At 37.3% G+C, this 26554-nt stretch overlaps 1 protein-coding gene across 2 annotated transcripts in view; it reads right to left on the bottom strand.

Annotated features, from left to right (window-relative positions):
• Positions 1–924: 924 nt before the first annotated feature.
• The window catches only part of PIK3CB (phosphatidylinositol-4,5-bisphosphate 3-kinase catalytic subunit beta), a 174917-nt gene continuing 149287 nt past the window's right edge, over positions 925–26554 (bottom strand). For both annotated transcript variants that reach the window (XM_045856942.1, XM_045856943.1), the window contains 8 exons: positions 20356–20534; positions 19224–19333; positions 18034–18112; positions 9089–9256; positions 7965–8088; positions 3948–4093; positions 2713–2845; positions 925–2333 (listed from right to left, as the gene is read on the bottom strand). In XM_045856942.1, the coding sequence (XP_045712898.1) occupies positions 2196–2333; positions 2713–2845; positions 3948–4093; positions 7965–8088; positions 9089–9256; positions 18034–18112; positions 19224–19333; positions 20356–20534 (1077 nt within the window). In that variant the 3' untranslated portion in view covers positions 925–2195. The remainder of the gene's footprint in view (positions 2334–2712; positions 2846–3947; positions 4094–7964; positions 8089–9088; positions 9257–18033; positions 18113–19223; positions 19334–20355; positions 20535–26554) is intronic.

Consider the following 26554-nt stretch of genomic DNA (forward strand, 5'->3'; position numbering starts at 1 on the left):
GCTCCCATGCAAGAAGCTAGCTCATCCTGCAGTTTAGACCCCAACCCATCCCAGAAGCTGCTTATCCTCTGCCTTCCACCTCTTCACTGGCTCAGGAGAGCCCCTGAGAATCAGACAGGCAATCCAGCAAGTACCTAGGAGCACCTGCTAGCTGTCCTCAGCAGCTACTCCTGGAGTCCTTAGAGGGCCTACAGTTCAGGAGTGGGGGAGAGTGTATGAAAAGGGCATTCTCGACTCAGGTCTGGTATGCCTGGGGTGGTTCATTTCCCTTCCTGGCTCTTAAAGACATTCATATTCACTGATTTAACATATATTTATAAAGGTTCCCTATGAGCTGAGGAGGACCCTCTGGAAACAGTAGTGCCCACTTCTGCCTGGCAATGTTCACTACTCTCCAAAACCCCTGACCTGCAACATGGGGTATGTAATGATGGACTGATACCAGACAAAACTCCCTGAATAAACCATCCTAGTCCTATTCCTGGAACTCTCAATGAATCTAGACCAGCCCTGGGAATGTTGAGAGGTCAACCGCCACCCTTAGCTGAGTTATTTCCAAGAAACTGTAGCCTGCTCTGAGTATCTGTACCCCATGGAAGAGGGAGCACCAAAGTGGTACAGTCTGGCCTTGGCTTGGAGACCGAGTTAACTGAAGAGGCATTCTCCCAGACCTAAGGGTAACACCCAAAGATATGAAAACTGGATGAGGGTACCCTCTTGCCTCAGGACTAGGAAGCAAGGAGTGAAGTCAGGGAAGAGACCACATGCCTCACAATTCCTTAGGTTAGTTTGTCTTGGTCATTTCTTCAAGAATCCCAGCGCTGAGGTCCACATACCTGTGCTGCCATATAGAAGAAGCCCACACATCCCAAGAGCAGCTGAAACCAGCTCACCCGTTTATTTGAGAACATGAAGGAAGACAACAAAATTAAACAATCTTTAATGAAGTTCCTATAGAAAACTCAGTCACAGGGCAAATACTCAGTTCTCTTTCCCATGTCATGAGGACTGAGAGATCCCAATAGTCTTTGGAGAAAAAGCAGTAGTTTTGCTGGATGTTGCCAGTACTCAGAAAGAGCATCCATTTACACATTCAAACCAGTAGTTCCTATTGCACATATTAACATTATTTGCCATCTAGCACCCTAAATATATGGTACCTCAACAAATAAATTAAAGAATTCCACATGGCATGAAACCATTTCAATTTGAACTAATATCCTTTTAAAAAATCACATTATTATAAGTTTTAATAAATACACTAACAGCTGGCATTTTACTAAAATACTGAGTTTTAGGTCTAGAGTTTATTCCATAAATAGTTTCCTTTTCATTTGCTTTCTGTCTTGGGTACATTTGCTCAAGTATGATGCTCTATGAAGTGAACTCTTTCATAGATACTGTGTAAAAACTGTATTAATATATGCCTCATTACAGAAGCAGTTGGAAGAACTGGATCACATAATTAACTGAAAAGTAACTGAGGAAAATGCTCTGCTTTTCATAAAACAGAGGCTGAAGAAAACCAAAGATACATCTCTTATACAGAACTTCCACTAGAAATTTTATAAATATATATGCAGCAGATATATTTGCCTCACCAATAGATTTTCAGCAAGTCTGGTTGGAATGATGCTATCATGGCAGATAATAAATATCAACAAAAGAATTAATGTTTCCACGGGTTTAAAAGATTTCCTTTGAAAAATAATCACAATTTCAAATTACATAATTGGTAGTTTATACAATTTAAGAAGGAAGAAAACTTATTTGGAAATTAAGAACAGCCACCAGTCCCCAGATGTGAGTAAGTTGGCTGAGTGATAACACTTGGTCACAATTCAAAAAAAAAAGTATTTACACCTTTCTGAAAAGTACCAAATAATGAAAAAAAAGTCAGAAAGACAAAAAACAATCTCTAGTAGCATTCCTTGGCGTGCAAAGTCAGCAGGGAAATGATTATCCATAATGTTGACAGTTTTCGTGACAAATCTTGGAAGCATTCAAAAAGCAGAGGGTGGTCATCGGGGATTGTTCAGATTAGGTTCTGTGTGATGCGCCTTGTTCTTAATTGAACTGAGATTCAGAATTTCAGAATTTCATTCCCTTTATAACATCTCTGGCAGGGTCATGTTCAATTTAGTGCAAGTGCAAAACGAAACCAACAAATGCATTAGAAGCAAAAAGGCTCATCATTAAGATCTGTAGTCTTTCCGAACTGTGTGGGCCATCCAGTTCACTTTAGTAGTCCAGCTTTCCCTGAGTGCCTCATCAAATTTTTGCTTAAACTGCTTGAGTGCTTCGTCTTCACTCTTTCCTAAGGCAAGAGAGTCCTAAAAATGAAAGGGGAAAAAATTTTGATTTTATATTTCCTCCCAAGTGATGTGCAAATGTCAAAGTCCACAGGAAGCTTACTTGGTCATGCCACCCCAGCCAAGGTGAAGAAATGTGCCTCATGTTTTTATTTAAATGCCATTTGCAGTTGGGAGAATAAAAACATCCAGGTAGGGTGATAATATGACCCCTGCCAAAGGGATTTTGAAAATGAAATGAATTTATTGCTACTGCAAGACAGCTCAAGTGTTTGCCACTACCACTCCTGGGTAAGAACTGTCTCACAGAAAATGACTGTTCCATTCCCTTTTTGAACATTTGAATGCATGAAAGAGGCAGGTATAGTTGAGCTCTGATATGCAGAGTAGGGGTTTGTACCTTAAGATACTGTATATCCTTGACTGATGTGAGCTCAGGAAGCCCTGCAGTCAACATCAAGGCAAAGAGAGTGATGAAGAGATTCCCGTGCCGTCGTAAAATCAGATATGCATCCTCACAACACTGGCGGAACCTTCAGTTGATGTCACAAATTACAAGAACATGATGTCAGAGAGGAGAAAGAAAATTTCATAAAAGAAAATGAGAGAGACATATCTAGACTTTCCATAAAAGCTGAACATTTTCTCTTGAACCAAATGTTTAGCTTCTTTGGAAATTGTTCCAGGACTAAAATTTACACAAAATAAATCAAGCTCTCAAAAGTCACACATATCTTTTTCAAAAACAAAACTAAATAGAAACTCTATAGGCTTTTAAATTTTATGAGGCAAATAAGAATGATTCTAAAACAAGTGATAATTAAAATCCATAAGGATTTCTGAACATAGTTCTACTTCTGGATTCTAGATTTGTGGTATGACTCTAGAGGCCAATTTCTTTAATGTCCCCAAAATCAGTGTCAATGCTTTTGCACCGCGTCTCCCTGTCATCATCCTTCTTTCCCCCCTTCAAGATGGTCATTCAAGAAGACCATCCAAGTCTAATTTTGCCAAAGGAAAAAATGAACCCAGAGGTATATTCTGTAGAAACCCAAGCAGGACTAGAAATGATACTAGCATTTATTTGGTAAGACTATTACATGAATTGGTTGCATCATATAACATACCTCTATCACAACAGCCCTGAAATTTAATTATTCTTGTCCCCATTTTAAGATGAACAAAAATATTAAACTACATTCATCCACTTAAAAAAAGATGAAGAAACAAAGGAAGACAAGTAAAGTGCCTGGAAACATATCAGGAGCAAGGAAGAGGTCAGAGATTACAAAGTCTGTCTGTGAGCCCTGGCTCCCTTACTGTACTCCACACTGAATGACAGCAAAATGCCTGTTCTCAGCATCTCATCAGCAAATGTTTTAACAGTTTCCAGAGTTTTCTAAGACAGATAAAAGGTGGTATACTATTGGAATGAAACACAGTAACTTATTTCAAATTTCTAGTTTCTCTTCTCTGAGTATGTGAATTACAACATGGATCTAAAAGGCAAATTCTCATCAAAACCCCATCAGCAGACTGAATATCCCCCAGACCTAAATACTCCTCCTCAAAAAAATGCAAGCCAGACAAGAAAACATTAGGTGTGCAGACACTTGACATGAAGGCAATACTCACCGACCAAACTTTTCTGTGTTTCCTGTTTTTCCTTGTTGAATCACATGAATGAAATCATAGGTAAGAATAAAAGGCACCCGCTCCCTTTTAATACCAAATTTAGACTTAAAATTTCCAAGAATATGTCCAAAATCAATGTGGAAGAGCTGGAAAACAAATGGGATTTAATTACCCTTGTTTTTCTGGTGGGTTCTAAAAATAGGAAGTCCAGATCTCAGCAGTCCTAGGTCCCCATGCACTGCACCCCCACTCGCTGAGCCCTTCTCTCGTTCCACAGCGTACTGGGCCACTTGGGAAGAAAGTACATCTAATACATTCAGACGTCTTTTATATTCAACAAAAACCCTGATACAGTGGAAAAGGCAAATCTTTAAAATGAACAATACATCCAAATAATAAACATGTCTAATTTTTTAAAAAATCAAATAGTTTTATACATAGAACTATTTCTATATATAGAAATATATTAATATATTGAATAGTTCTAATATAAATTAATAGTTCTACATATAGAAACATAACAAGCCCTGGCTGGCATAGCTCAGTGGATTGAGCGTGGGCTGGGAACCAAAGTGTCCCAGGTTCAATTCCCAGCCAGGGTACATTCCTGGGTTGCGGGCCATAACCCCCAGCAACCGCACATTGATGTTTCTCTCTCTCTAAAAATAAATAAATAAAAAATCTAAAAAAAAAAAAAAAAGAAAAAAAAAAGAAACATAACAAAAACAGGATATTCTTGCCCCACCAGCTCACTCATCACTGTGAGTGCTACTACCTTGAGCAATAACGTCTCCCAATTGTTTCATGTATTTTTCCTGGTATCTGCTGCTATTTTTCTAAATGATATGTTCATATTTATTTTTCACTTCCTAATTTCAGATTACTGTTTTTATCATGAATGATAAAGATTTAGTACCCCGGGGCCAATGTCATGCCATACAACGTGGCACATTATACCTTAATTTCTGGTCAAATCAACATTCAATATTCATACTGTTCAAACTACGTAAATACATTTCAAATCTAAGCCAAGTGGTAGTGGTATACTAGGACTACCTTTCTTTTTTTTGTTTACCTTTTTCCTCAACAAAACCTTTCTTTTCTTTCTTTTTTTTTTTTTTGGACTTAGGCTCTATGACCCTATCATTAACTATTCCCAAAATCTGAAATATCTAAAAATCATTTTCAAAACATTTTCCCACCTAGACAGGTAATCTAGGGCTGCTGTACAACCATCATCCTGAGCTCTCCCTTTAACTCTTGTCCCATTTGAAGTCCCTGTTTTCCAAGTCTCACATCACATTCTCTTATGGTTTAGACCAGGGTCTTTAAATATTGGCACTACTGACATTTTGGGCCCAATAATTCTTTGTTGTGAGGTTCTGTCTTATACACTATAAGATGTTTAAAAGCATTCCCTAGCCTCTACCAACTAGATGCCGGTAGAATACCATTTCCCCAGTTATTACAACCAGAAATGTCTTCAAATATTGACCAATGTCTCCTGAGGGCAAAAGCACCCCAATTAAGAACTACTGGTTTATACCCTTGTTTTGGTGGATATCCTATTCTGGTAGCCTCCTTATGCTACCAGAAAAGATGCAGAGGAGATACAGCTTTTGAGACCTTGTAAGTTTGGAAATCTCTTTATTCCACCTTTGTACTTTATTCATAGTTTGATTAGAATTCTAGGTTAGAGATCATTTTCTCTCAAAATTATGAAGGCTAGCTTCCACTCTCTTATAGTTTCCAATGTTGATATTGAGAAGCCAAGTCTTTCTGACTCCAAGTATGCTGGGTCTCTGGGAAGGTTTTAATGCCGTCTTTTTATGCCCGATGCAATGAAATGTCATGGTGAAGGGCCTTAGTAAAGCTCTTTTCATCCACTATAAAGGAACTTTTGTGTTCTATTGACTGGATATTCATGAATATCAGGCTTTAGGACATTTTAAATATTATTTGCTTGGGAAGTTCCTTCCCTTGTTACTTCTTTCTGGAACTCCTATTATGGTGATGGTGGCCCTCCCTAGACTGATTCACTATCATTACTGGATATTCATTCCTTCTTCAATTATTTATCGATATTTTTGGTTCTCTTGGAGTATTAAGGGGCAATACAGAGCATGGTGGCTAAAAAAACAGAATCTAGGCAAAATGACCAGGATATAAATCCTGGTGTGTCTGTTGCCTCAATTTTCTCACTGGTGAATGACAAATACCCTATCATTTATTCTGCAAGGTTGTCCGGAGGATTGAAGAAGTTAACTGAAGAACTAAGAACTGTGCCTTCCAAACTTAAGAGTTCAATAAATATTAGCTAATCTTTAGATTATACTAATTCTACTTTAACTTTTTATTTGTCCCTCCTTTTAAGTTCTAAGAACTCTATTTTCTGTTTTTTTTTTAAAGAATCCTATTATTACTTATAGATATACTGTTTTTTTGGTTTTGATTTATTAATCATCATCCTTTTACTACAGTTATTTGTTTCCCCAGGTTTTTTTCACCCTTTTTGCTTTGATCTCTATCTTTCATGTTAGAGGCTTCCCTCAAATTTCTGCTAATGCTTGGTTAACCATTCATGTTTAACAATGAATCATGAAAAAGCTGAATGAAAATTCTATGTACATGGTAGGACTACTGATTCGTGGAATTTCTTGCAAAATGACTGGAGGGAATCTCAAATGTCATGATCTGTTGGTCTTTTTGTTGGAACCAACCACATTCTCTTAAAAAGTATCATCAAGACTCCTGCTGAGAATGGGGATGTACACACCTGGTTGCTAGTGTTCTTGGAGCAAAGCAAGCCAAAGTGGCTGTGGATTGTATCATTTAGTATGCCAACTTTCACTTCATCCCTGTTTTTAATACAGTATCTTTCCCTCAGCTTCTGTAGAATGCATGAATCAGAAGAATCACCTTCTTCAGAGAATAAATCTATCTCCATCGTGGAGGTGGGAAAGAGACATGAGCACCTAATTGCTCTGTATATAAACTGCCAGTCAATCCTATTCCCATCTATACCTTCTGCAGTACCTTGTGCATCAGGTTCCAAAGCTTTTCTCAGACTGACAAAGCCCTCTAAAAGTATTTAGGTTTCAATTTTTCTCAGCTATGCTAAGTCATTGCCAGTTTTTCATCATGTTTTCTATCATCCCCAAATGTGCTGATATCTTTCACCCACTGGGACCTCTTCTCCTATTATTTTTGACTTCTTGGATTTACACATTTCTTACCTTAAGATCGTATTAGAAGGGTGTCAGAAAGAATAAAGAAAAACCTATGTGTTCAATCTGATTCACCAAAAGTCTGAGGGAATCCATTTAAGTGTGAACACAAAGCTGAACTGTCAGAGCCCAAGGCAGAACTATCTAAATCTCTCAGAAGGTATAAACTCTGGTTCCCACCTACAGCCAGATTTCACACAGGGACCTAAAGATTTTCATTCTGGAATGTGCCTCTCATGGCAGGAAATTCCAAAAGTGGCTAAACTAAAAAAATTATCCCAAATATCTCACCTGTCTCTGTTTACTATAAAAGAATTAACAAAAAAACATAAGTCACTTGGAAATATAAAAAAATTCTTCATCTGAAAACAGCTTCTTCATAAATAATCTGATCTACTTCCTGGCTAGCCCAAAATGTTACTATTTCCCATGTATATTTGATGTTCTAAAAGAGAAAATGGCTCAAGCAGGGTTCATCCCAACTTTTTTCTTTTTAAAGCATTGGTTATCTTATTTAAAGTTAATACGTTCTACACATCATCTGTTCCTTCTACTCTTCTACTTTTAAATAACCACAATAATTTTTTAAAATTTAAATAAATTCTCTTCACCTAACTTTGAGCAAACAAATCAATGGACATATGAAGTAGATGGCATGTGAAACGAGGAGTGGGAAATCAAACACAGACAAACGCATGACTCCAAGAATCACTAAAGAATCTGCCTGAGTTTCACAAGAGATTGTGTGATACATAAGTAAGTATCACTAAGGGCCTGGGGAACAGCTTACCTGGCCGTTTTTTTTGACCATGATGTTGTCACTGTGTCTGTCACCAATCCCAAGGACATAAGAAGCTACACAGTAGCCAGCACAGGACAGGGTAAACTCTTCAATGGCTCGGTCCAGGTCATCCCTGAACAAGAGAAAAAATAGAAGCAACAAAGGTCTTCAGCCTCCAAATGGGTAAGATAAGACCCAATTCACACTTGCTTCCTCTTTAATTGGGAGAACTGCCAAAAATATATGAGTACAACATGCTGGATCAGCCAAGAGAGTGAGCATATCGTCACAGGAACAAGGGCAGAGAGGAGTGGGCAGGCTGACTGAAAGCCCTAAAACAACTGGACCTCAGCCATTCAAATTGCTGTGTCCTGGGGTCATGTTTCAGTGCAGATGGAAGTAGGTTCATATGCACAGAAATGAGAGGAGCCCATAGCTTTACTGGGTAATGCTGGGGCTTTGGAACATTTTGGTCAGTTTTGACCTAAGACCTAAGAGTTCCATATTTAAGAGTTAAGTTTTGCAGTTCCAATCATTCATGTCACTGATTTAAATTAGAAGTGAGTAATACAGACCCAACAGAGACAAGATAGAAATTTGTAAACTGATATATACAAGTCCTCTGACTTTGCCAATAATAAAATTTAAGTCTGACTTTGAAATCTTTAGTCAAAAATACTTGCAGAATGTTTACTCCTCACTGTGATAGTCCTTAATTTCCTAAATATTAGGGTGTTTCCAACACGATATCCATAAAAAACACAAATCCAAGCACTTAATTTTTTAGTGTAGAGAGATCACTGTCTACAAAGTCATTTACTTCTACTGTAAAAATCTATTGAGAACTCACTTAAGCTCACACATTCACATAATTACAGAAGTTGATGCATTTAAACAAAAACTTATGTTATTTTTAAAACATTTAAACTTTGGAATTTAAGATCTAGATAAAGTATAATTCAGTGCTAATCATCTGTAAGACTTTAGGAAGGCCTATATTGTCATTTTGATCTAACCTGAAACGAAGCAACAACAAATAACAGTAATATTTCCTCTAGGACACTGATGATTCTAACTAGGAGAATAGTTATTTGACTTTTTGTTCAGAAAAATAATAAACAAAATAAACAAACCCAGAATTGTATTCTTTAAGCCAGTTCAGAAGGGCATCTTTATTGAAGGCTGCAGCAGCAGCCACATTGCTACTGTTGAGCTGAATGTCAGCAATTGTCTCAGAGGTGCTCACAACTTCAATGAGGCCAGAGCGATCTCCTGTTGCTAAACAGCCATAAGGCAACATCCTGAAAGGGAAAAAAATATGGGCATAAGGAGTCACATGTCTATATTATCCATTAAAGTAAATATTAAGGTTTTTTCTTTGATTTTTAAAAAATGTTTATTACTATCAATACCCTTGCCATTACTATATTATTATCATGTGGAAAAATAAGAGCTCTACCTTCTGTTAGGAAGTAAATCTCTTGGCCAACAGAAGCAGTAATTTACTAGAATTCCAATATGCCAGCTAAATATATAATCTATTATCTCATTATTCTGGTGAAATATTCTATTTGTTTGTATAGGTGGACAGAAGCACATTAGATACAAGAGAAGTCTTTCATTTTTTACTCTATATATTGGGGAAGGGAACCACCCTTAATGGAGCACCTACCAGGTAATACATAGCAGGATAAGTACTCCATATTAGCTTAGTTAATAGCAACTCCATCCTTCCACATGTTCAAGCCCACAACCTTAAGGTCATCTTCGACTCTTTCTCTCAGGCCCAACATTTACCTATCTTAAATGTGCATAGAGTCCAAGTACTGCTCTGCCTCCACCATTCCTTCTGCTACCACCCTGGTCCAAATAACCATCAATCCTTAATAACTCAACGGTTTCCTAATTACTCCCAGCTCCCACATCAGAGTTCGTTTTAGATGAAATGACGACATAATCTATCTAACAGATACTCATATTATGTCACTCTCCTGATTGAAATAATCTGCAAGGCTTCCCACCTCATACTGAAAGCTAGTATGGTTGCCATAACTCACAAGGCCTTCAATATACTTCTCCTTCACTTCTCCTAGTATCCTCTCCTTGCTCACTTTGTTCAGATAATACTGGCTTCTCTGCTATTCTTCAAACATATCAGGTAAAATACTCTCTCTGCCTGGATCATTCTTCCCTAAGACATTTACATGGCTTACTCCCTTGCCTTTTGGAAATCTTTGCTCATATGTTACCATCCCAGTGAAAAATTCCCAGATCATCCTATTAAAAATAGCAACACACTATCTGTGACACAGTACTTGCTATCTCTTCTCTGCTTTATTTTCCTCTATAGTCCTCAACACTATCCAATACAATGTACATTTTATGTATTAGTTTATTGTCTGTCTCCACCATTAAGGTGGAAGTTCCATCGGACAGGGACACTCTGTTCAATACTGTATCCTCAGTGCCTGAGAATGAGCCTGGCACAAAACAGGCACTCAATAAATACTTTTTAACTTTATTTTTACTGTTGACACTATTACAGATATCTCCATTTCCCCCTATTCACCCACCTCCACCCTACCCTTACCCCCACTTCCCTCTGGCCATCAGCACACTGTTCTCTGTGTCTATGGGTTATGTTTGTTCTTCGGCTAATCTCTTAAGTTTCTTTCATTCAGTCCACCCTTCCCCCTTCCTCTTTGACAGCTCCCAGTCTGCTCCATGTATCCATGTCTCTGTTTCTGTTTTGTTTGTCAGTTTATTTTGTACATTAGATTCCACATGTAAGTGAGATCATATGGTATTTGTGTTTCTCTGACCAGCTTATTTCACTTAGCATAATAATCTTCAGGTCCATCCAAGCTGCCGCAAAAGGTAAGATTTCATTCTTTTTATGGTCGTGTAGTATTCCACTGTGTAAATGTACTACAGCTTTTTTATCCACTCATCTACTGGTGGGCACTTGGGTTGTTTCCAGAGCTTGGCTATTGTAAATAACAGTGCCATGAACATAGAGGTGTGTATATTCTTTGGAATTGGTGTTTCAGGATTCTTAGGATATATTTCTAGAAGTGGGATCTCTGGGTCAAAAGGAAGTTCCGTTTTTAATTTTTTGAGGAAACTCCATACTGTTTTCCACAGTGGCTGCACCAGTCTGCATTCACACCAACAGTGCACAAGGGTTCCCTTTTCTCCACACCCTCTTCAGCACTTGTTTGTTGATTTATTGATGGTAGTCTGGCAGGCATGAGGTAATAGCTCATTGTGGTTTTAATCTGCATCTCTCTGATGACTAGTGCTCAGTAAAAAAATTTGAACATTTGAATGAATAAACAAGTTTAATAACAAAATCCCTATAAAGCTGCCAATTTTACAAATGAGAAATAAAAAAATTTGCAAAAAGTCATACATTTAACTAAGCAAAAGATCCAATGCTTAAAACTATGCCTGTGTGGCCCTAAAACTAAATCTTTAACCTCACATGGTCACCAGGGTCCCTGAATATAAAAGAAGCCTCTAAGGCTGCTTCTTATGAAAAGCAGTTTTTGCCCAGTTGATAGGTAGCATTTTGTTTTGATACGCACTTCTATTATCCCTAGTGAAAACTAAAACTTTCTCAGCTCTCTTTAGCCATTTTAAGAAGAATTTCCTTTATGAATCAGGTTTACAGTTGTTCCTATGAGAAAAGAAGTGCAGGTTATCACTATTACAATAACTTTACTAACTCCGTTTCACATACAACTGTAAACCTATTTTTGCCCACCCCTGTATATTAATAATATCCTTTTCTCATTCTGGTTGCAAACATTTTCTTCTGTTTTCTAAAAACTGTATTCTCATTAGAACAACTCCAAAATGGAATGAGATACCTTGGAAAGATCTAATAAAAGTTGGGTAACTACAGAAAATGTGATGCGTAGAATTCATGAATTCCATAAGTATTTGGGAGTAGCTATGTGCCAAGCGTGTTAGCTGCTGGTGATACAGAAATGAGTAAACAACCAGCTGCTCATCGAGAGAAACCACAAAGGCGCAAATGTACTACACGTGAGAAGTGCCACAAGAATGTGTCAAGTGTTAAGTAAGGTCTCTGTGAGGAGAGTACAAGGGGAACACAAAAGCAAGGCAAAAAGAAACAGTCAGTGTTGGAAAGACCAGGCAGCATTCTTCAGGCCATCTAAAGACTTTTGTCATTCCCCTAAATGCAATGAAAAAGCTCTTGAAGGACTTTATGAAAGAGAGAGAGAAAGAGAGTGACACAGAGAGAGAGAGAATGTGAGTGTGTTAGTGCATGTAAAAATCAAGTAAAAGAAGGGAGTTTTATTACGTAGTTCCTAAATTTCCTTCCAACAATTTAACTAATTTATGCCTCTTTAAGCATTTTCCTAGTTCTAGCAAAATAAAGAGCAGAGTTGTCAAAGTACATATTGGCCATCTGATACACCAACAGACTGCTTTACATCTCATTATTAATTTATTTCTCCTTTTAAGAATGCACCTCTCAATAAGATAGGTAGTTATAGTACATGAAAGGTTTTTACCGATACCCTTTATCCTTATCGTGACACACACACATGTGAAGTAAACACTGCCCAATTAAAGTGCACTTTGGCTCACTTTCCTGCATCTCCTCCTACCCCGCTTGCAGCTAAACTGGGCAAAAGTCCAACAACTTCCTCTTCAAAAGCAGGCAACGATGAAAGCATTCAGTGTCTTGAGGATGGAACACTCACAATGGGAAGGAAAAAACATTCCTGTCTGAGAGACAGTTTGACACAAGTCAAGCTGGGGACAAACCCTGACCATCTGACATGGGCCTCCTGTGCACTGAACGTCTACACTTCTTATAAAGGCATGACAACAATTGGTAATGTTTACCTTCCTTTCTTAGACTCTGACCCAAGGAGTAATTTGCTTCCCTTCCACTAAAGCAAGAATTAAAATATGAAATAAATTCTACAGTGGGAGGCAGCTCCACATCCCTACTCTTAATGGCTATGTAGAAAGTTTTCTTTAGCCTTAACTCTGACACATTCACCTAAGTCTGCATGGTACCTTAGCCCATTGCCTTCAGAGAAGGAAAAGTGTAACAACTTTTCCTAATGACTGCTTTAATTCCATCTTCTTTCTTCATCCTTCTGAGACTACTGATACCAGTGTCATTCAAGCACTGCTGTGTAGCTCTCTTAAAAGCAAAGTAAACTCAATTAAAGCAACTCAGATATAAGTCACAATAAAGACAAGTGTCCAAAATTTAATGTCACGTGTCTTTATGGGGATGGGGATGGGGGATAGGCAGTGTGGAGGACTGTCAACTCTAAAAAGGCCAGACAGTAGAAAACATATTGGACTTGACAGAAAAGGCTAACTGCCTATTATTTGTTAAGCAAAGAAGGTCAGGATGTTCTAACATATTGATGCCTTACAAATGTTCTAATTTGAAATGAAAGAGGCCCAAAGAGTATTTTGAGACATCAGGGAAAAATGAAACTGAGAAGTATGCACTTTGATTCATGCTAAAATGTCATTGTTACAAGTACTGAAATATTGTGATCACAATAGTACTGTATACAGAAGGTACATTAGATTTTAGATTGAACTTAAGAAAGTGTGTGCTATGTGACCCAGTTTAACCTGAACAGCTGGCCAAAAGAAAAACAAACACAATAGGAACACTGGAGCACATATATTTATAGAAACAGTAAAAAAAAGTTTGGTGAGAAAAAGGTACTAGTTTAAAAATGAACTCAAAAGAATTAAAGTTCTGCATATTTTTTTTAAACATGGGGTCAGAGTACAAAAAGTCAGCAAAGGTCTCACTAGACAGGCAAGTTCCTTTTTCTCATTAGACACATATTGCTTCCCGTAAGACAGACACCAGGTTTATTTCTAGCACTCCCACATGTGGCTGCCTCCCCTTGCCTGAGGTCACAATGAACTTCATATGATGATAAATGTGCTTTATATTTTAATAGAATATAAAGTCAAAACTAAGAGGAGAGAATTTAGTTGAGGTTTTCAATTAGACTGATGGAACTAAGGGCAAAGTCTTTTATTCAACCATTTATACACATAACTGAATAAGACTCATCACATGGCCTGAATCTGCTCTTAGCAAAAGGAGACCACTGTGTAGTTTACATGCTAACCTTGAAAAGAATCAATGAGTTACTAGCCTAAGCATGGAAAGTTTGACCAAATTTTTTATAGTATAAGTCAAGTAAAAACACTTTTATCAGGGTTTACTTTTAGGGAATGGTCTGTAAAACTTCTGCTGGAATAAGCCACATAGTAAATATTTCAAGCACTTCAGACTATTAGGTTATTACTCAATTCTGTAGTTTACAGCATAAAACTGGTCATAGACTATATGTAAACAAATGGGTTTGTGGCTATGTGTCAATAAAACTTTATATACACAAAAAAAGCCAGCACAGATCCCTCTGGGATAATGTACCTCAGGCAGAGTTTCTCACAATCACCCAGTCATCTTATCTATGCAGTATTTCTTATAGGGGCTGACTGAAAAATTTGCCACCTATTCAAAACTAGTATCCACTTGTAAAATTCCTCCTCATTTAAAAGAAAAACACTATCATTTATGGTGCTCAAAAGGTCCTTTATAGAGATGAACCATAATCCCTCTTCCTTATTCCAGTCATATCTTGTATCTCATGAAAAGAACAATACCCATAGCAAATTGTTCTTTCTACTTGAACAGTACTGCAACGAGTGTACCCTGAAGGTTTAAAACTGGAAAACTTTCTTTAAAAAAAAATCAATGGGAAAAAAACCACATATTTTGGGCACCAGAACACTTTGATAAACAAAGGGTTATAAGATCTATCTTACCATAACTGTCTTCCACTTAGACTGTAAAATAATAGAAAGGCATAAAGTTTAAAATCTGACAGAGATGGATTTGAATCTAGCTCTAGTACTTCATATTTGTTACTAGACACAGATAACAGTGTGGGGTTACCAGAAAAGGAAGCTGGGGAGGATGAAGAGGGTAAAGTGGGTCAAAGTGAGGAGACTAGATTTTGGGTGGTGAGCACACAATGCAATATACACACAGATAATATATCAGAGAATTGTACACTTGAAACTTATATAATGTTATTAACCAATGTCACCCCAATAAATTTAATTTTAAAAATATATCTCTAAGATAATTGTAGCCCTGAGTGGGTAGCTCAATTGTTTAGAGCATCGTCCCAATACATCAAGGTTGTGGGTTCAATCCCTGGTCAGGGGAGATACAAGAATCAATCAATGAACACATAAATAAGTGAAACAATAAATCTCTCCCTCTCTCTCTCCCCCCCCACCTCTCTCTCTCTTTCTCTCTCTCTCAAATCAACTTAAGATGTTTCTCTCCCTCAAATCAATGTAAAAAAGATAATTGTATGGGGAAGGATTTTTAAAAAATAATTTAACAAAAAGCACAGACCTTAAATGAACCTACGTAATTTATAGCAGGGAAATACGATACTTATAAATACTGCAAATATACTAACCCTAACTACTCATAAAGGAGTGAAAATTAAAATTCTATGAGATACCATGTTATATCCATTAGATTTGAAAAAAAAATAGAAGGAGATGTGGGTGCTAACACAACACTGATACAACTTTTTGGGGAGGTAAAGTTGAAAATACACATGCCTTGTGACACTGCAATTCTACTTCTGGCTATATAAAAGAATCTTCAATACATAAACAGAAATATATTTAGGAGTGTATAAGCTGTAGAGCTTTGGGAGGGTGGGGGCAGGGGGGTGAACACAAATAGCTATTAATAGGGGAGTGGATAAATTTTTATATTTATTCAAAGCATTAACAAAGAAGTGAAAATAATGTAGAATCTCCCATATTAATCTTGATAAAACTCAGAAAAAGGTGAGAAAAAAGTGAACTGCAGAAGTTACATGCAATATGATGGCATCTATTTATAAAGTTCAAAACATGCAACCCTGGCTGATGTGGCTCAGTGGACTGAGTGCTGGTCTGTGAAGCAAAGGGTTGCCAGTCTGATTCTCAGTCAGGGCACATGCCTGCCTGGGTCGTGGGCCAGGTCCCCAATTGGAGGCACGTAAGAAGCAAGCACACATTGATGTTTCTCTCCCTCTCTTTCTCCCTCCCTTCCCCTCTCTCTGAAAATAAGTAAATAAAATCTTTAAAAAAGAAATGATAATGCTTTAAAATAAATATAAAGAATTAGATAAATGATAAAAGTTAAACATAATTAGCATTTGAAAAGTTTAAAAACTCTATGAACCTATATTATATCATGAAATATGCTTAATGTTTTTTTTTTCCTCCTTGACTGAAGGAGATTACCATTGTAGAAAACTAAAGAAACAGACAAACAAAGGTGTATGGGGTGGGGAGAGGATGGGGGAAGGAAATAATCTTTAATCACCATCACCTAGAAATGACCGTTACGATTTTAGATTCTGTCAATTATTTGACTTTTTAACATGGCTGAAATAATTTTATAATAGTACTTTTGCATCATATTTATTCCATTTGATATTTGAAGGTAAGCACTTTCACCAAATTGTTAGCAATTCTTTATAAACAATATTTTTAAGATAGTTGAGATATTTGGTCATACTGAAGAAGCTCATGATTTTTTAAACCCTTATTCTACCTCTGAGCAAATGTTTAGCCCAAGTGTTCATCAGGAGATGAGTACATAAAACAGCTCTGATACATTTACACAATGGAATACTTCTCAGCAGTAAAAAAGAAAATTTTACCCTTTTCAATAGCGTGGATGGACCTGGAAAATGTTATCCTAGATGAAATAAGCCAGTCAGAGACAAAAATACCACAGGATTTCACGCATATGTGGAATCTAGTGAACAAACTGCATTAACAAAGAAAAGACAGACAGACTCATAGAAAGCAGGCTGACAGCTTTAGAGGATGGTTGGGGAGTGGAAGGATGGAGCAAAAAGAGAAAAAGATCTCATGGACACGAACAACAATGTGGTGATTGTTTTGAGGAGGGGGATGGGTGGAGATGGAAGAGGGTGTAAAGGGGATAAATGGTAATGGAAAAAATACAATAAAAGAACTACTAAAAATGAATAAACAACAATTTCAAAAGGGTGGTCCAATGTTTAAATTTGTAAATAAAGCAAGAATATCTTTGTACAGAAATCTCTGTCCACATTTCTCATTTGAAAGTAAGTTCTGGAAATATTGGATACAGGGTATCATTTAACAAAAATCTTTGCTAGGATATCAGTGATATCCAATTGTTCCTGTAATCTGTACTTTTACATTGGAACTGACAGTATTCACATAATTATTAATTTACTTATTTTATCTTATGTGAATAGCCTTTTCACATTTTTCCCATATAGTTTTATGAGCTCTTTAAATATTTAGGATTACTATCTCTCATCCTGTTTGTTATGATATCATGCGCAGTGTGAGGGCTAACTTAATTTTCTTGGCCGACATACAAATTTTGCATTTTTATGTAACTATACCAACATTTTGTTTGCAATTATCTTCATCGGTTCTTTACTGTAGAATATCTGGTAATTAAACTTTTAAAATCCATTATGTTTCCTTTTGTCTGTTGCCATAAATCTGTCTTGTTTATCCCTTTCTTGTCTACCAGCTAATAATGGTGGCGAGCTAAAAACCCTCAAAGTCCACCTAAACTCTTCACCATCAGGAAGGCAGAGAAATTGGTGTTAATAGGCTAAGGAGATGAGCAGTCCTTTCTCTGTCCTTGTCACTCTTATAACCACCAGTGAATCCTCCCTGAGAGCAACTTCAAAACCATAGAGGTTAGACTGTGACTCTTGTTGTCTGTCCAGGCCTTACTGGAAGTAATCCTATTCCTTTTTCCTGAATTTACCATCACATGGATAGTTTTACACCTGATGAGGTTTAAGTAAGTTATGTATCTGAGAGTACACTGTAAACTGTAAAATGCTATAAAGATTTTATTATGAAAAATTAATAATAACAGGAGGGAAGGAATCAACAAGTTTTTGCAATTTTGCTATGGAAGGAATATGAGGCAAAAACAATTAATCAGAAACCTCACCGAAGATCCAAACCGGCTTCTTTCCAGAGTAAATCCATCAAGCGCAGCATTTGGAGTGTTAGCATATCCTGTCGTAAGTCTAAGGGGAAAAAACACTGCATTATTACAAATGCTTCCCATTTTATGACTGCCAACATTAATTCAAGATCAGCTATTTCAGCCAGAAGTAACTAAAACCATTGACAAATGCTGTGCTATCTTTTTAACCAAAATTTTAATATTGACCATATTCATTATGTCAAATATTAGGTTTGTTGGTTAGAATGTCCTTGCAACACTATTTCAGAAATTAAGTGTAAAAATAGTCTTAATGTTTACCATGTATAAACTACTATACTAATTGTATGGATGTTGTAATACAGTTATAACACAATAATGCTATATTAAATCATCCACACAATCCACACCAAAGTTTTTCCTTCTTTTTTAATTTTAGGGATGTACAGGAAGTTCTTCTGAATTACATAAGTAATAATTGAATGATGGGTTTATAAAACAGTAATACTTGATTTTATTTATAATGTCCGGGGTAATTTAAAAGTTAACAGAGGCTATGAAAGTAGTAACTTTTACATAATGACATTCATATGCTCAAGTGATGTTAAATGTCAGCAAAATACTACAAGTTCTTTTAAAAATAGTTGTAAGCACATATTATGTTAAGCACCTTTACTTGTTATCTCACATAATTCATTTTAATAACCCCAACATATAGATTTTATAATACTCATAGACACGAAGAATCTGAAGCTCAATGAAGTTTGCATGACTTGCCTGTAGTCACATAACTAATAAGTAGTAGCCCTCACGACCACCTTCTGGTTGGTGTGATTACTTCAGAGCCATTTCCTTTATAAAGTATGGGTCAGTTAGACATTTTAAAATACAAAATTATGGCAGCAATATAAAAATTGCTATCATTGAAATAAGATGTATGAATATATTATTGAAAATATTCTGTTGTACTTCACAAGCTTTTTACCAAAGGAATGGACAGGCTTTGTATTTTGTGAGGGAAAGGGAGGAAGAAAAAGATTTAGGACATGCTGAATTCAACCTTACAACCATTAATAACTGGCTCTTTTGGCTATCATTCATTACACATTTACATATCAGCTTTCAGATAAAACAAAGTAACAACAAATGAAGAAATACTAAGGAATATGGTTCTGTAAAAACCTAGTACATACCATCACCATTTTTAAAAATCACTCCGACTGAATCCTCACCAAACACCTTGTTGTTGTACACCAGCCACAAAGGCTTCATTTTAGAATCCATGTATTTACACTTTTCAACACTGAAATCAAACAAGGGGGAAATTAGCCCACTTCAATGTAAAGATATGGTAAGACTATAATTTTGCCATGATATACTAGGCTTGAGAGAACCCCTCATCTGTCCCAGTCTGCAGAAGTCAGAACTAGAACATTTCCTCTTGGTAGAAAAGCAATCTGGGCGACAGTCTTGGTTGGCATATAGTGATGCCAGATGGACTGGACTGAAAACCCAGGTTTGCACCTCTTACTACCTACATTTAAAATTCCTTCTTTTTCAGGCCTGGCTGGATAGTTCAGTTGGTTAGAGCATTGTCCCAATATGCCAAGGATCCAGGTTCTATCCCTGGTCAGGGCACATGTAAGAAGCAACCAATGAATGCATAAAATAAGGGGAACAACAAATCAATGTTTCTCTCTCAAAAATCAATAAATAATTTTTTTAATTCCTCCTTTTTTTTCTTCTTAAGTTTATGTTGTTATATGCGGTCATTAACAAACAGAACATATTATGGAATTAAAATTAGGGTTATTAAAAATTCATTTTGATTTCTTAAAAAGGAATCAACTTTGATTACTGATATACTAAATACACATTATTACTTTTATTACTTTTGTAGAGAATAAAAAAGTGGAAAATAATTTTTCCAAATTTATTCAAGATCTCATTTTGAAATAGGAAAGCTAATTAGTAAATAATTTTAAAATATGTTAACTATTAAATGACAAGTACCAATATTTTACTTAATAGGAGTTTCGACTCTTACAAACCAGTAATAGAAAATTTAATTACATACAATTGAAAGGAAATTAACTTGTAATGACTTACACTAACTCCACAGGTAAATTTAGCTAGCAGACATACATCTTATTGTACACAAGAATAACCTTCCAGGAGTTTTAAGATTTCCCTTCCTTAATTACATTCCACTTATTGGGGCTAGAAGGTGAACTTATTCCTCCTACAAGGCAGTCACTTTGAAATCCTTTCTTTATTGCTACTTTCATGTAAGATTCACTAAGTATATCACAGGCTGTCACTTACTAGAGTTCTGAGAGGATGACACATGGGTTCAGAGGTGACTGCAGGTCAGAGAGAGCTTCCCGGTAAGCATTCTGTTTTAAACAAGTGTGCATGGCCTCTTTCCCTTTGGCTCTGTTTAGCTTCACTGCATTCAGTTTGATTAAACTATTTAAAGTTTTTAACTTATTGAGTGCTTCAACCTGAAAAATAAGTTTTCCCACCACCAAAATTAATTCCCGGTTAAAAATAATATACAGTACTATCATATAATTTGACCATATTAATCAGTAACCACTCCAACACACACACATACCCAAACCAGCTAAAGTAAAAATGGTGCTTGGCTTACAACAGATACAATGGTATTAAAAACTTACTTTTTCATTTGTTACTTAAAGCACCATTTTTCAAACTTTCTAAGACCATTTTCTTACATGGAATCTTATAAATCAGAGAAAAGAAAAGGGACACAGATTGTGAGTAAGAAGATAAGTATGGAACTTAAACTACTTAGAACTCTACAGCTCACTGACAGAACAACAGAATTTGAAACACTACAATTTCAAATGCAACTAATCTGAACCACTACATTTGACCAACTCCATAGCATAAGAGGAAAAGTTATATACAAGTAACCCTGGAGTTCCTGACATTCAACCTTACTACCTGCTTCTTATCATCACTCTTATATGGTATCTTCTCGGTATATTTTCTCTTTCCACTAATGGTGAGTTAAAATGGATTGTTTTTGTAATAAATAAGATATAGACACAGTATTTGTTGTCCAAATCTAAATTGATTACTTGTTTTTATAATGAGGTAACTGGCTACCAAAACACATGCAAATTTAAAAAAAGCTTATGCAAATAGTATAAGATGAATTAACAATGGCCAACTTAATCAAATCTGCTATGTTTAAAAGTCAACTTTGATTAATTACTGAGGGTGTTCGATGCTATATTATGTAAAATTCTATAAGAGAGCCATGGCCAGCCATAAATCATAAGATTTTACCACTATGGTTGTAAAACTAGAAACAACTAATGATAAAAACAGAGTATGTGTGAGCTGTATATAACAAGCATATAAATATTTTTAAATATATTTTATTGATTATGCTATTACAGTTGTCCCATTTCCCCCCTTCTCTCCCCTCCACCCTGTACTCCCTTCTCCCACCATTTCCCCCCTTCTCTCCCCTCCACCCTGTACTCCCTTCTCCCACCCACATTCCCCCCCTTTAGTTCATGTGTCATACTTATGAGTTCTTTAGCTTCTACATTTCCCGTACTATTCTTGCCCTCCCCTATCTATTTTCAACCTACATTCTATGCTACTTATTCTCTATACCTTTTCCCCCTCTCTCCTCCTCCCACTCCCCTGTTGCTAGCCTTGCATGTGACCTCCATTTCTGTGGTTCTGTTCCTGTTCTAGTTGTTTGCTTAGTTTCTTTTGGTTTTGCTTTAGGTGTGGTTGTTAATAATTTTGAGTTTGCTGTCCTTTTACTATACATGTCTTTTCTTTATCTTCTTTTCTTAGATAAGGCCCTTTAGCATTTCATAAAATAAGGGCTTGGTGATGATGAACTCCTTTAACTCGACCTTATCTGAGAAGCCCTTTATCTGCCCTTCCATTCTAAATGAGAGCTTTGCTGGATAGAGCAATCTGGGATATAGGTCCTTGTCTTTCAATGACTTGGAATATTTCTTTCCAGCCCCTTCTTGCCTGTAAGGTCTCTTTGGAGAAATCAACTGACAGTCTGATGGGAACTCCTTTGTAGGTTACTGTCCCCTTATCTCTTGCCGCTTCTAGGATTCTCTCCTTCGTTTTTACCTTGGCTAATGTAATTATGATGTGCCTTGGTGTGTTTCTTCTTGGGTCCAACTTCTTTGGGGCTCTCTGAGCTTCCTGGATTTCTTGGAAGACTATTTCTTTTGCCAGATTGGGGAAGTTCTCCTTTATTATTTGTTCAAATACGTGCTCAATTTGTTGCTTTTCCCCTTCCCCTTCTGGTACCCCTATAATTCAGATGTTGGAACGTTTAAAGATGTCCTGGATGCTCTTAAGCTTCTCCTTATTTTTTTGAATTCTTATTTCATCACGCTTTCCTACTTGGTTGATTCTATCTTCCTTCTGGTCCACTGTATTGTTTTGAGACCCAGTTTTTTTCCCTTCACTATTGGCTCTCTTCTGTGTATCTTTCTGCATCTCTTTTATGGTATCCTGCATCTTTTCATCTAATTTGCACCCAAAATCAGCCAATTCCGTGAACTTTCTGATCACCAGTGTTTTGAACTGTGCATCTGATAGGTTAGCTATTTCTTGGTTGCTCAAAAGGATGAGTTCTGGGACACTGATTTGTTTTTCTATTTGAGCCATCGCTCTCTCTCTCTCTCTTTTTTTTTTTTCTTTTTGGTCTGGTCGCTCTTGTTACGGTGAGGGGCGAAGCCTTAGGTGTTCACCGGGGCTGGACACCCCAGTCGCTAGATTGTGACGTTATATGTGGGGGCGGGTGCGGGAGCGGGGATGGGAGGAAACAATGGCGGTAGTTCCATTCTCCTGGGATCTCAGTCCCTTCTCTGGGATCCTGGACTGCGAGCTCTGCCCTGGTCCACAATCGCCGCCTCACTGGGTCCGCCAGCTGCAGCTTGCATACTCAGGGACCACCGCTGCGTTCTTGCGTGCCGGATGGCTTTCGCGCTGATTTCACGCCAAGTCCCCCCCCCCCACCTCCGCACGCTGACCCGCACCCAACCGGCTCGTCCTCTCGGCCCTGCCTACCAGTCTGGAAGTACGGGTCTACTTCAACTTCTTGGCTGTCCGACTTCCATTCAGATAAATCCTCTGTCAGTTCTGAGTGTTATTCTGGCTGTAAATTGTTGTTCTAATCTTGGTTGTGCGAGGAGGTATGGCGTGTCCACCTATTCCTCCATCTTGCCAGAAGTCCTCACAAGCATATAAATATTTATACAAAAAACATATGGGCCCTGGCCAGGGAGCTCAATTGGCTGGAGCATTGTCCTGATATGCCAATGTTGTGGGTTTGATCCCTGGTCAGGGTTTGTCTTTTTATAGGTTCATAATGATAATAAGAACTACCATGTAAAAAGTAGTCTTCCCCTTGTTAGTCATCAGTCTAGAAAAAAAAAGAATGATCATACATATATTGTATGTATGCTATGCTGCTATAAAACTAAAGCTGAGGTTCCCCGAAAACCAAGAAAATGGCCAGTATGGTTTGAGCATATGTGGTCACATGCTCAAAGAAGTAGGGACTTCATCAAGTGTGGCCTTATAGGTTTTGACAAAGGGTTTGGATTTTCTCCACGCAATGAAAACTACTGCAGGGATTTAAAAACAGAAAATGAGATAATGCATCTACATTTTAGAAAGAATAACTTTATCTGTAGAGAATGGAGGTGGAGTATAGGAGACAAGAATGGGAACAAAGGGCACAATTTCGGAGGTTAATGAATACATGCAGATGAGAGGATAATGGACTGGACTAAGGTGGTAGCCACGAAGATAAGAGACATTGACAGGTATGAGACTGATTTACGGGGGCTACAAAATTAAGGAGACTAATAGTAACAATTTCATATTGTTATGAAGACTAAATGGCCCATAATAAGTGGTTAGCTATTATTACTATCATTAATGAGCTTTCCAAAAAGAGGGATCAGATATAATTGGTTTTATCATGAATGAAAAATCATCACTATTAAAATTATCTCTGAAAACCTATGGGAGTTTCTCTGGCAATGCAAATGAGTTCGAGTTAGAAAAGTAGAGTGGATACAAATTTGCCTTCCCTGCACTCAATGCTTCTGCCAAAACTACCACCCCTGGACTTAATTCCATTGTCATGGTATTCCACACAGCATTGCTTCTGCTCAAGCAGCTCTTTTCTCAGAAACTGAAATGCAGCAATGAGCTCATGCTCATGGAATTCACTGGTCTTACCATATTCCCCACAATCCTATGGTAGTTGGCTTGACAGAAGAGTGAAATGGCCTTTTAAAGACTCAGTTACAGCACCAACTAGGTGACAATACCTTACAGGGCTGGGGCAAGGTTCCCCAGAAGACTGTATCTGCTCTAAATCAGTGGCCAATATATGATGTTGTTTCTCCTATTGCCAGAATTCATAGGTCCATGAATCAAGGTATGGAAATGGAGGTGGTACCACTATTACTCCCACAGTGAACCACTAGCAAAACTGTTACTTCCTGTTCCTGTGACCATACATTCTGCTGACACAGTGGTCTTAGTCACAAAGGGAGGAATGCTTTCACTGAGAGACACAACAATGATGCCACTGAACTTGAATACTCCTTCCCAGCCATTTTGTGCTTCTCATGCCTCTGGGACAACAGGCAAAGAAGGGCGTCATGATGCTGGCTGGAGTGATTGATCCTGAGCACCAAGGGGAAATTGGGCTACTACTCTACAATGGAGGTAAGGAAGAGTTTTTCTAGAATACAGGAGATCTCTTGGTATTATCAGTCTTTGTGACTAAGGTCAAAATTATAAGCCAATTCAGGCAGGACAACTAATGGCCTAGACCCTTCAAGAATGAAGGTTTGGGTCATTTCAGCAGGTAAAGAACCACAGACAACTGAGGAGCTTGCTAAAGGCAAAGGAAACACAGAATAGGTTGAAGAAAGTAGTGATAAATACCAGCTATGACCACGTAACCACTTACAAAAATGAGGACTAATTGTCATGAATATTTCTTCTTTTTGTTATTTGTATTTTGTGTTGTATGTTTACAGGAAATGTCTTTGTTTCTTCCTGTTCTTATTCCCTTATCAGGCAACATAAGATAAACTGACTTTATGTCATAGTATTTAAGTGTTGTTAATTTTACACCACAGTATTTAATTTATAGGATGCCAAGGAAAAGAATAACCACCACTCAAGGGCATTACCTCCTCTTCTGGGAAAGAGGTTAGTGCATTTTTAGTTATACTCAGGGTAGTTGTATCATGCTGGGTGAAATTTTGACCTTGTTGTTATCTTTATTTGGAGGTTAAGTATAGTTTAACAATCTGTATATGGATGCTTAATTGATTTGTCATGGTTAATTTTAGGTATTAGCCTGAATGGACTATGGAGTGTCCAGATATTTAATCCAACATTATTCTACAAATGTCTGTGAGGATGTTTTCAGATGAGATTAACATCTGAGTCAGTAGAATGAGAAAAGTAGATAGCCCTCCCTAATGTGAGTGGGCCTCAACCAAACATATGAAAAGTCCTGACAACATCAAAAAGGCAGATCCTCCTGAGAGTAAGAAATTCCTCATGCCTTACTACCATGAACTTGGACTTGGACATAGGCCTTTTCCTGCTTTCCGACTTGAACTGAAAGATGAGCCTTCTCAGTGTCAAGCTTGTCTGCTTTTGGCCAGAACTTACATGCTATGGGCTCTCCTGGTTTTTAGGCCTGCAGATTTAAACTGGAACTACACCATCAACTTTCCTGGGTTTCTAGCTTGACTGCTGATCTTGGGACTTCTCAGCCTCCATAATCATATAAGCCAATTCTTTATAATTCTCAATCTCACCCCCATCCTGTTCACTCTCTCTCTAAATATATACATAAATATATATCCTATTGGTTCTGTTTCTCTGTAGAACACTAACACTTTTCATCTAGCTAATATCAACTAGACCATCAAAACCCACAACTGTCCCTTCTACTGTAAACTCTTCCTGAATGCCCTAGGGTAGATTACTTGTGTATCTTGTGCTTCTGTGTTACTCCCATAACACTGGTATCATAATACTTAATTGCTCTTTTGTACACCTACTCTATGAAATATAAACTCCTTGACAACAGCAACATAGCTAATTTGACTTCACATCACTGCCACCTAACACAAACCTTGGCATATAATAAGTTCTGAGTAAATATATATTAAACCATTGACAAAACCTTCTTGTGTGAGGTTAGATAATACTCAACTCAGAAAAAAAGTACTGCTAGAGGACAAGAGCATATTGTTGTTATCTGTCAATGAAGGAGGGTTCCAGCAGAAGAAGCTGAGATACAGGGCTGCTTTATTTTGAGGGCAGAAATGCTCTCATCTCATCCTTCAAGGAACCAAGGCCCAACCAGCAAATGAAGCCTGGGTCATAGTTATGCTTCTCATTTGCAAGCAAGCTACTTAAAAACTCATTATTATTTGCAATTATTGAACTGTATGAATCAGGA

Source organism: Phyllostomus hastatus, unplaced genomic scaffold (genome assembly GCF_019186645.2).
Source record: "Phyllostomus hastatus isolate PE091 unplaced genomic scaffold, TTU_PhHast_1.1 phas_scaffold_129, whole genome shotgun sequence".
NCBI lineage: Eukaryota > Metazoa > Chordata > Mammalia > Chiroptera > Phyllostomidae > Phyllostomus > Phyllostomus hastatus.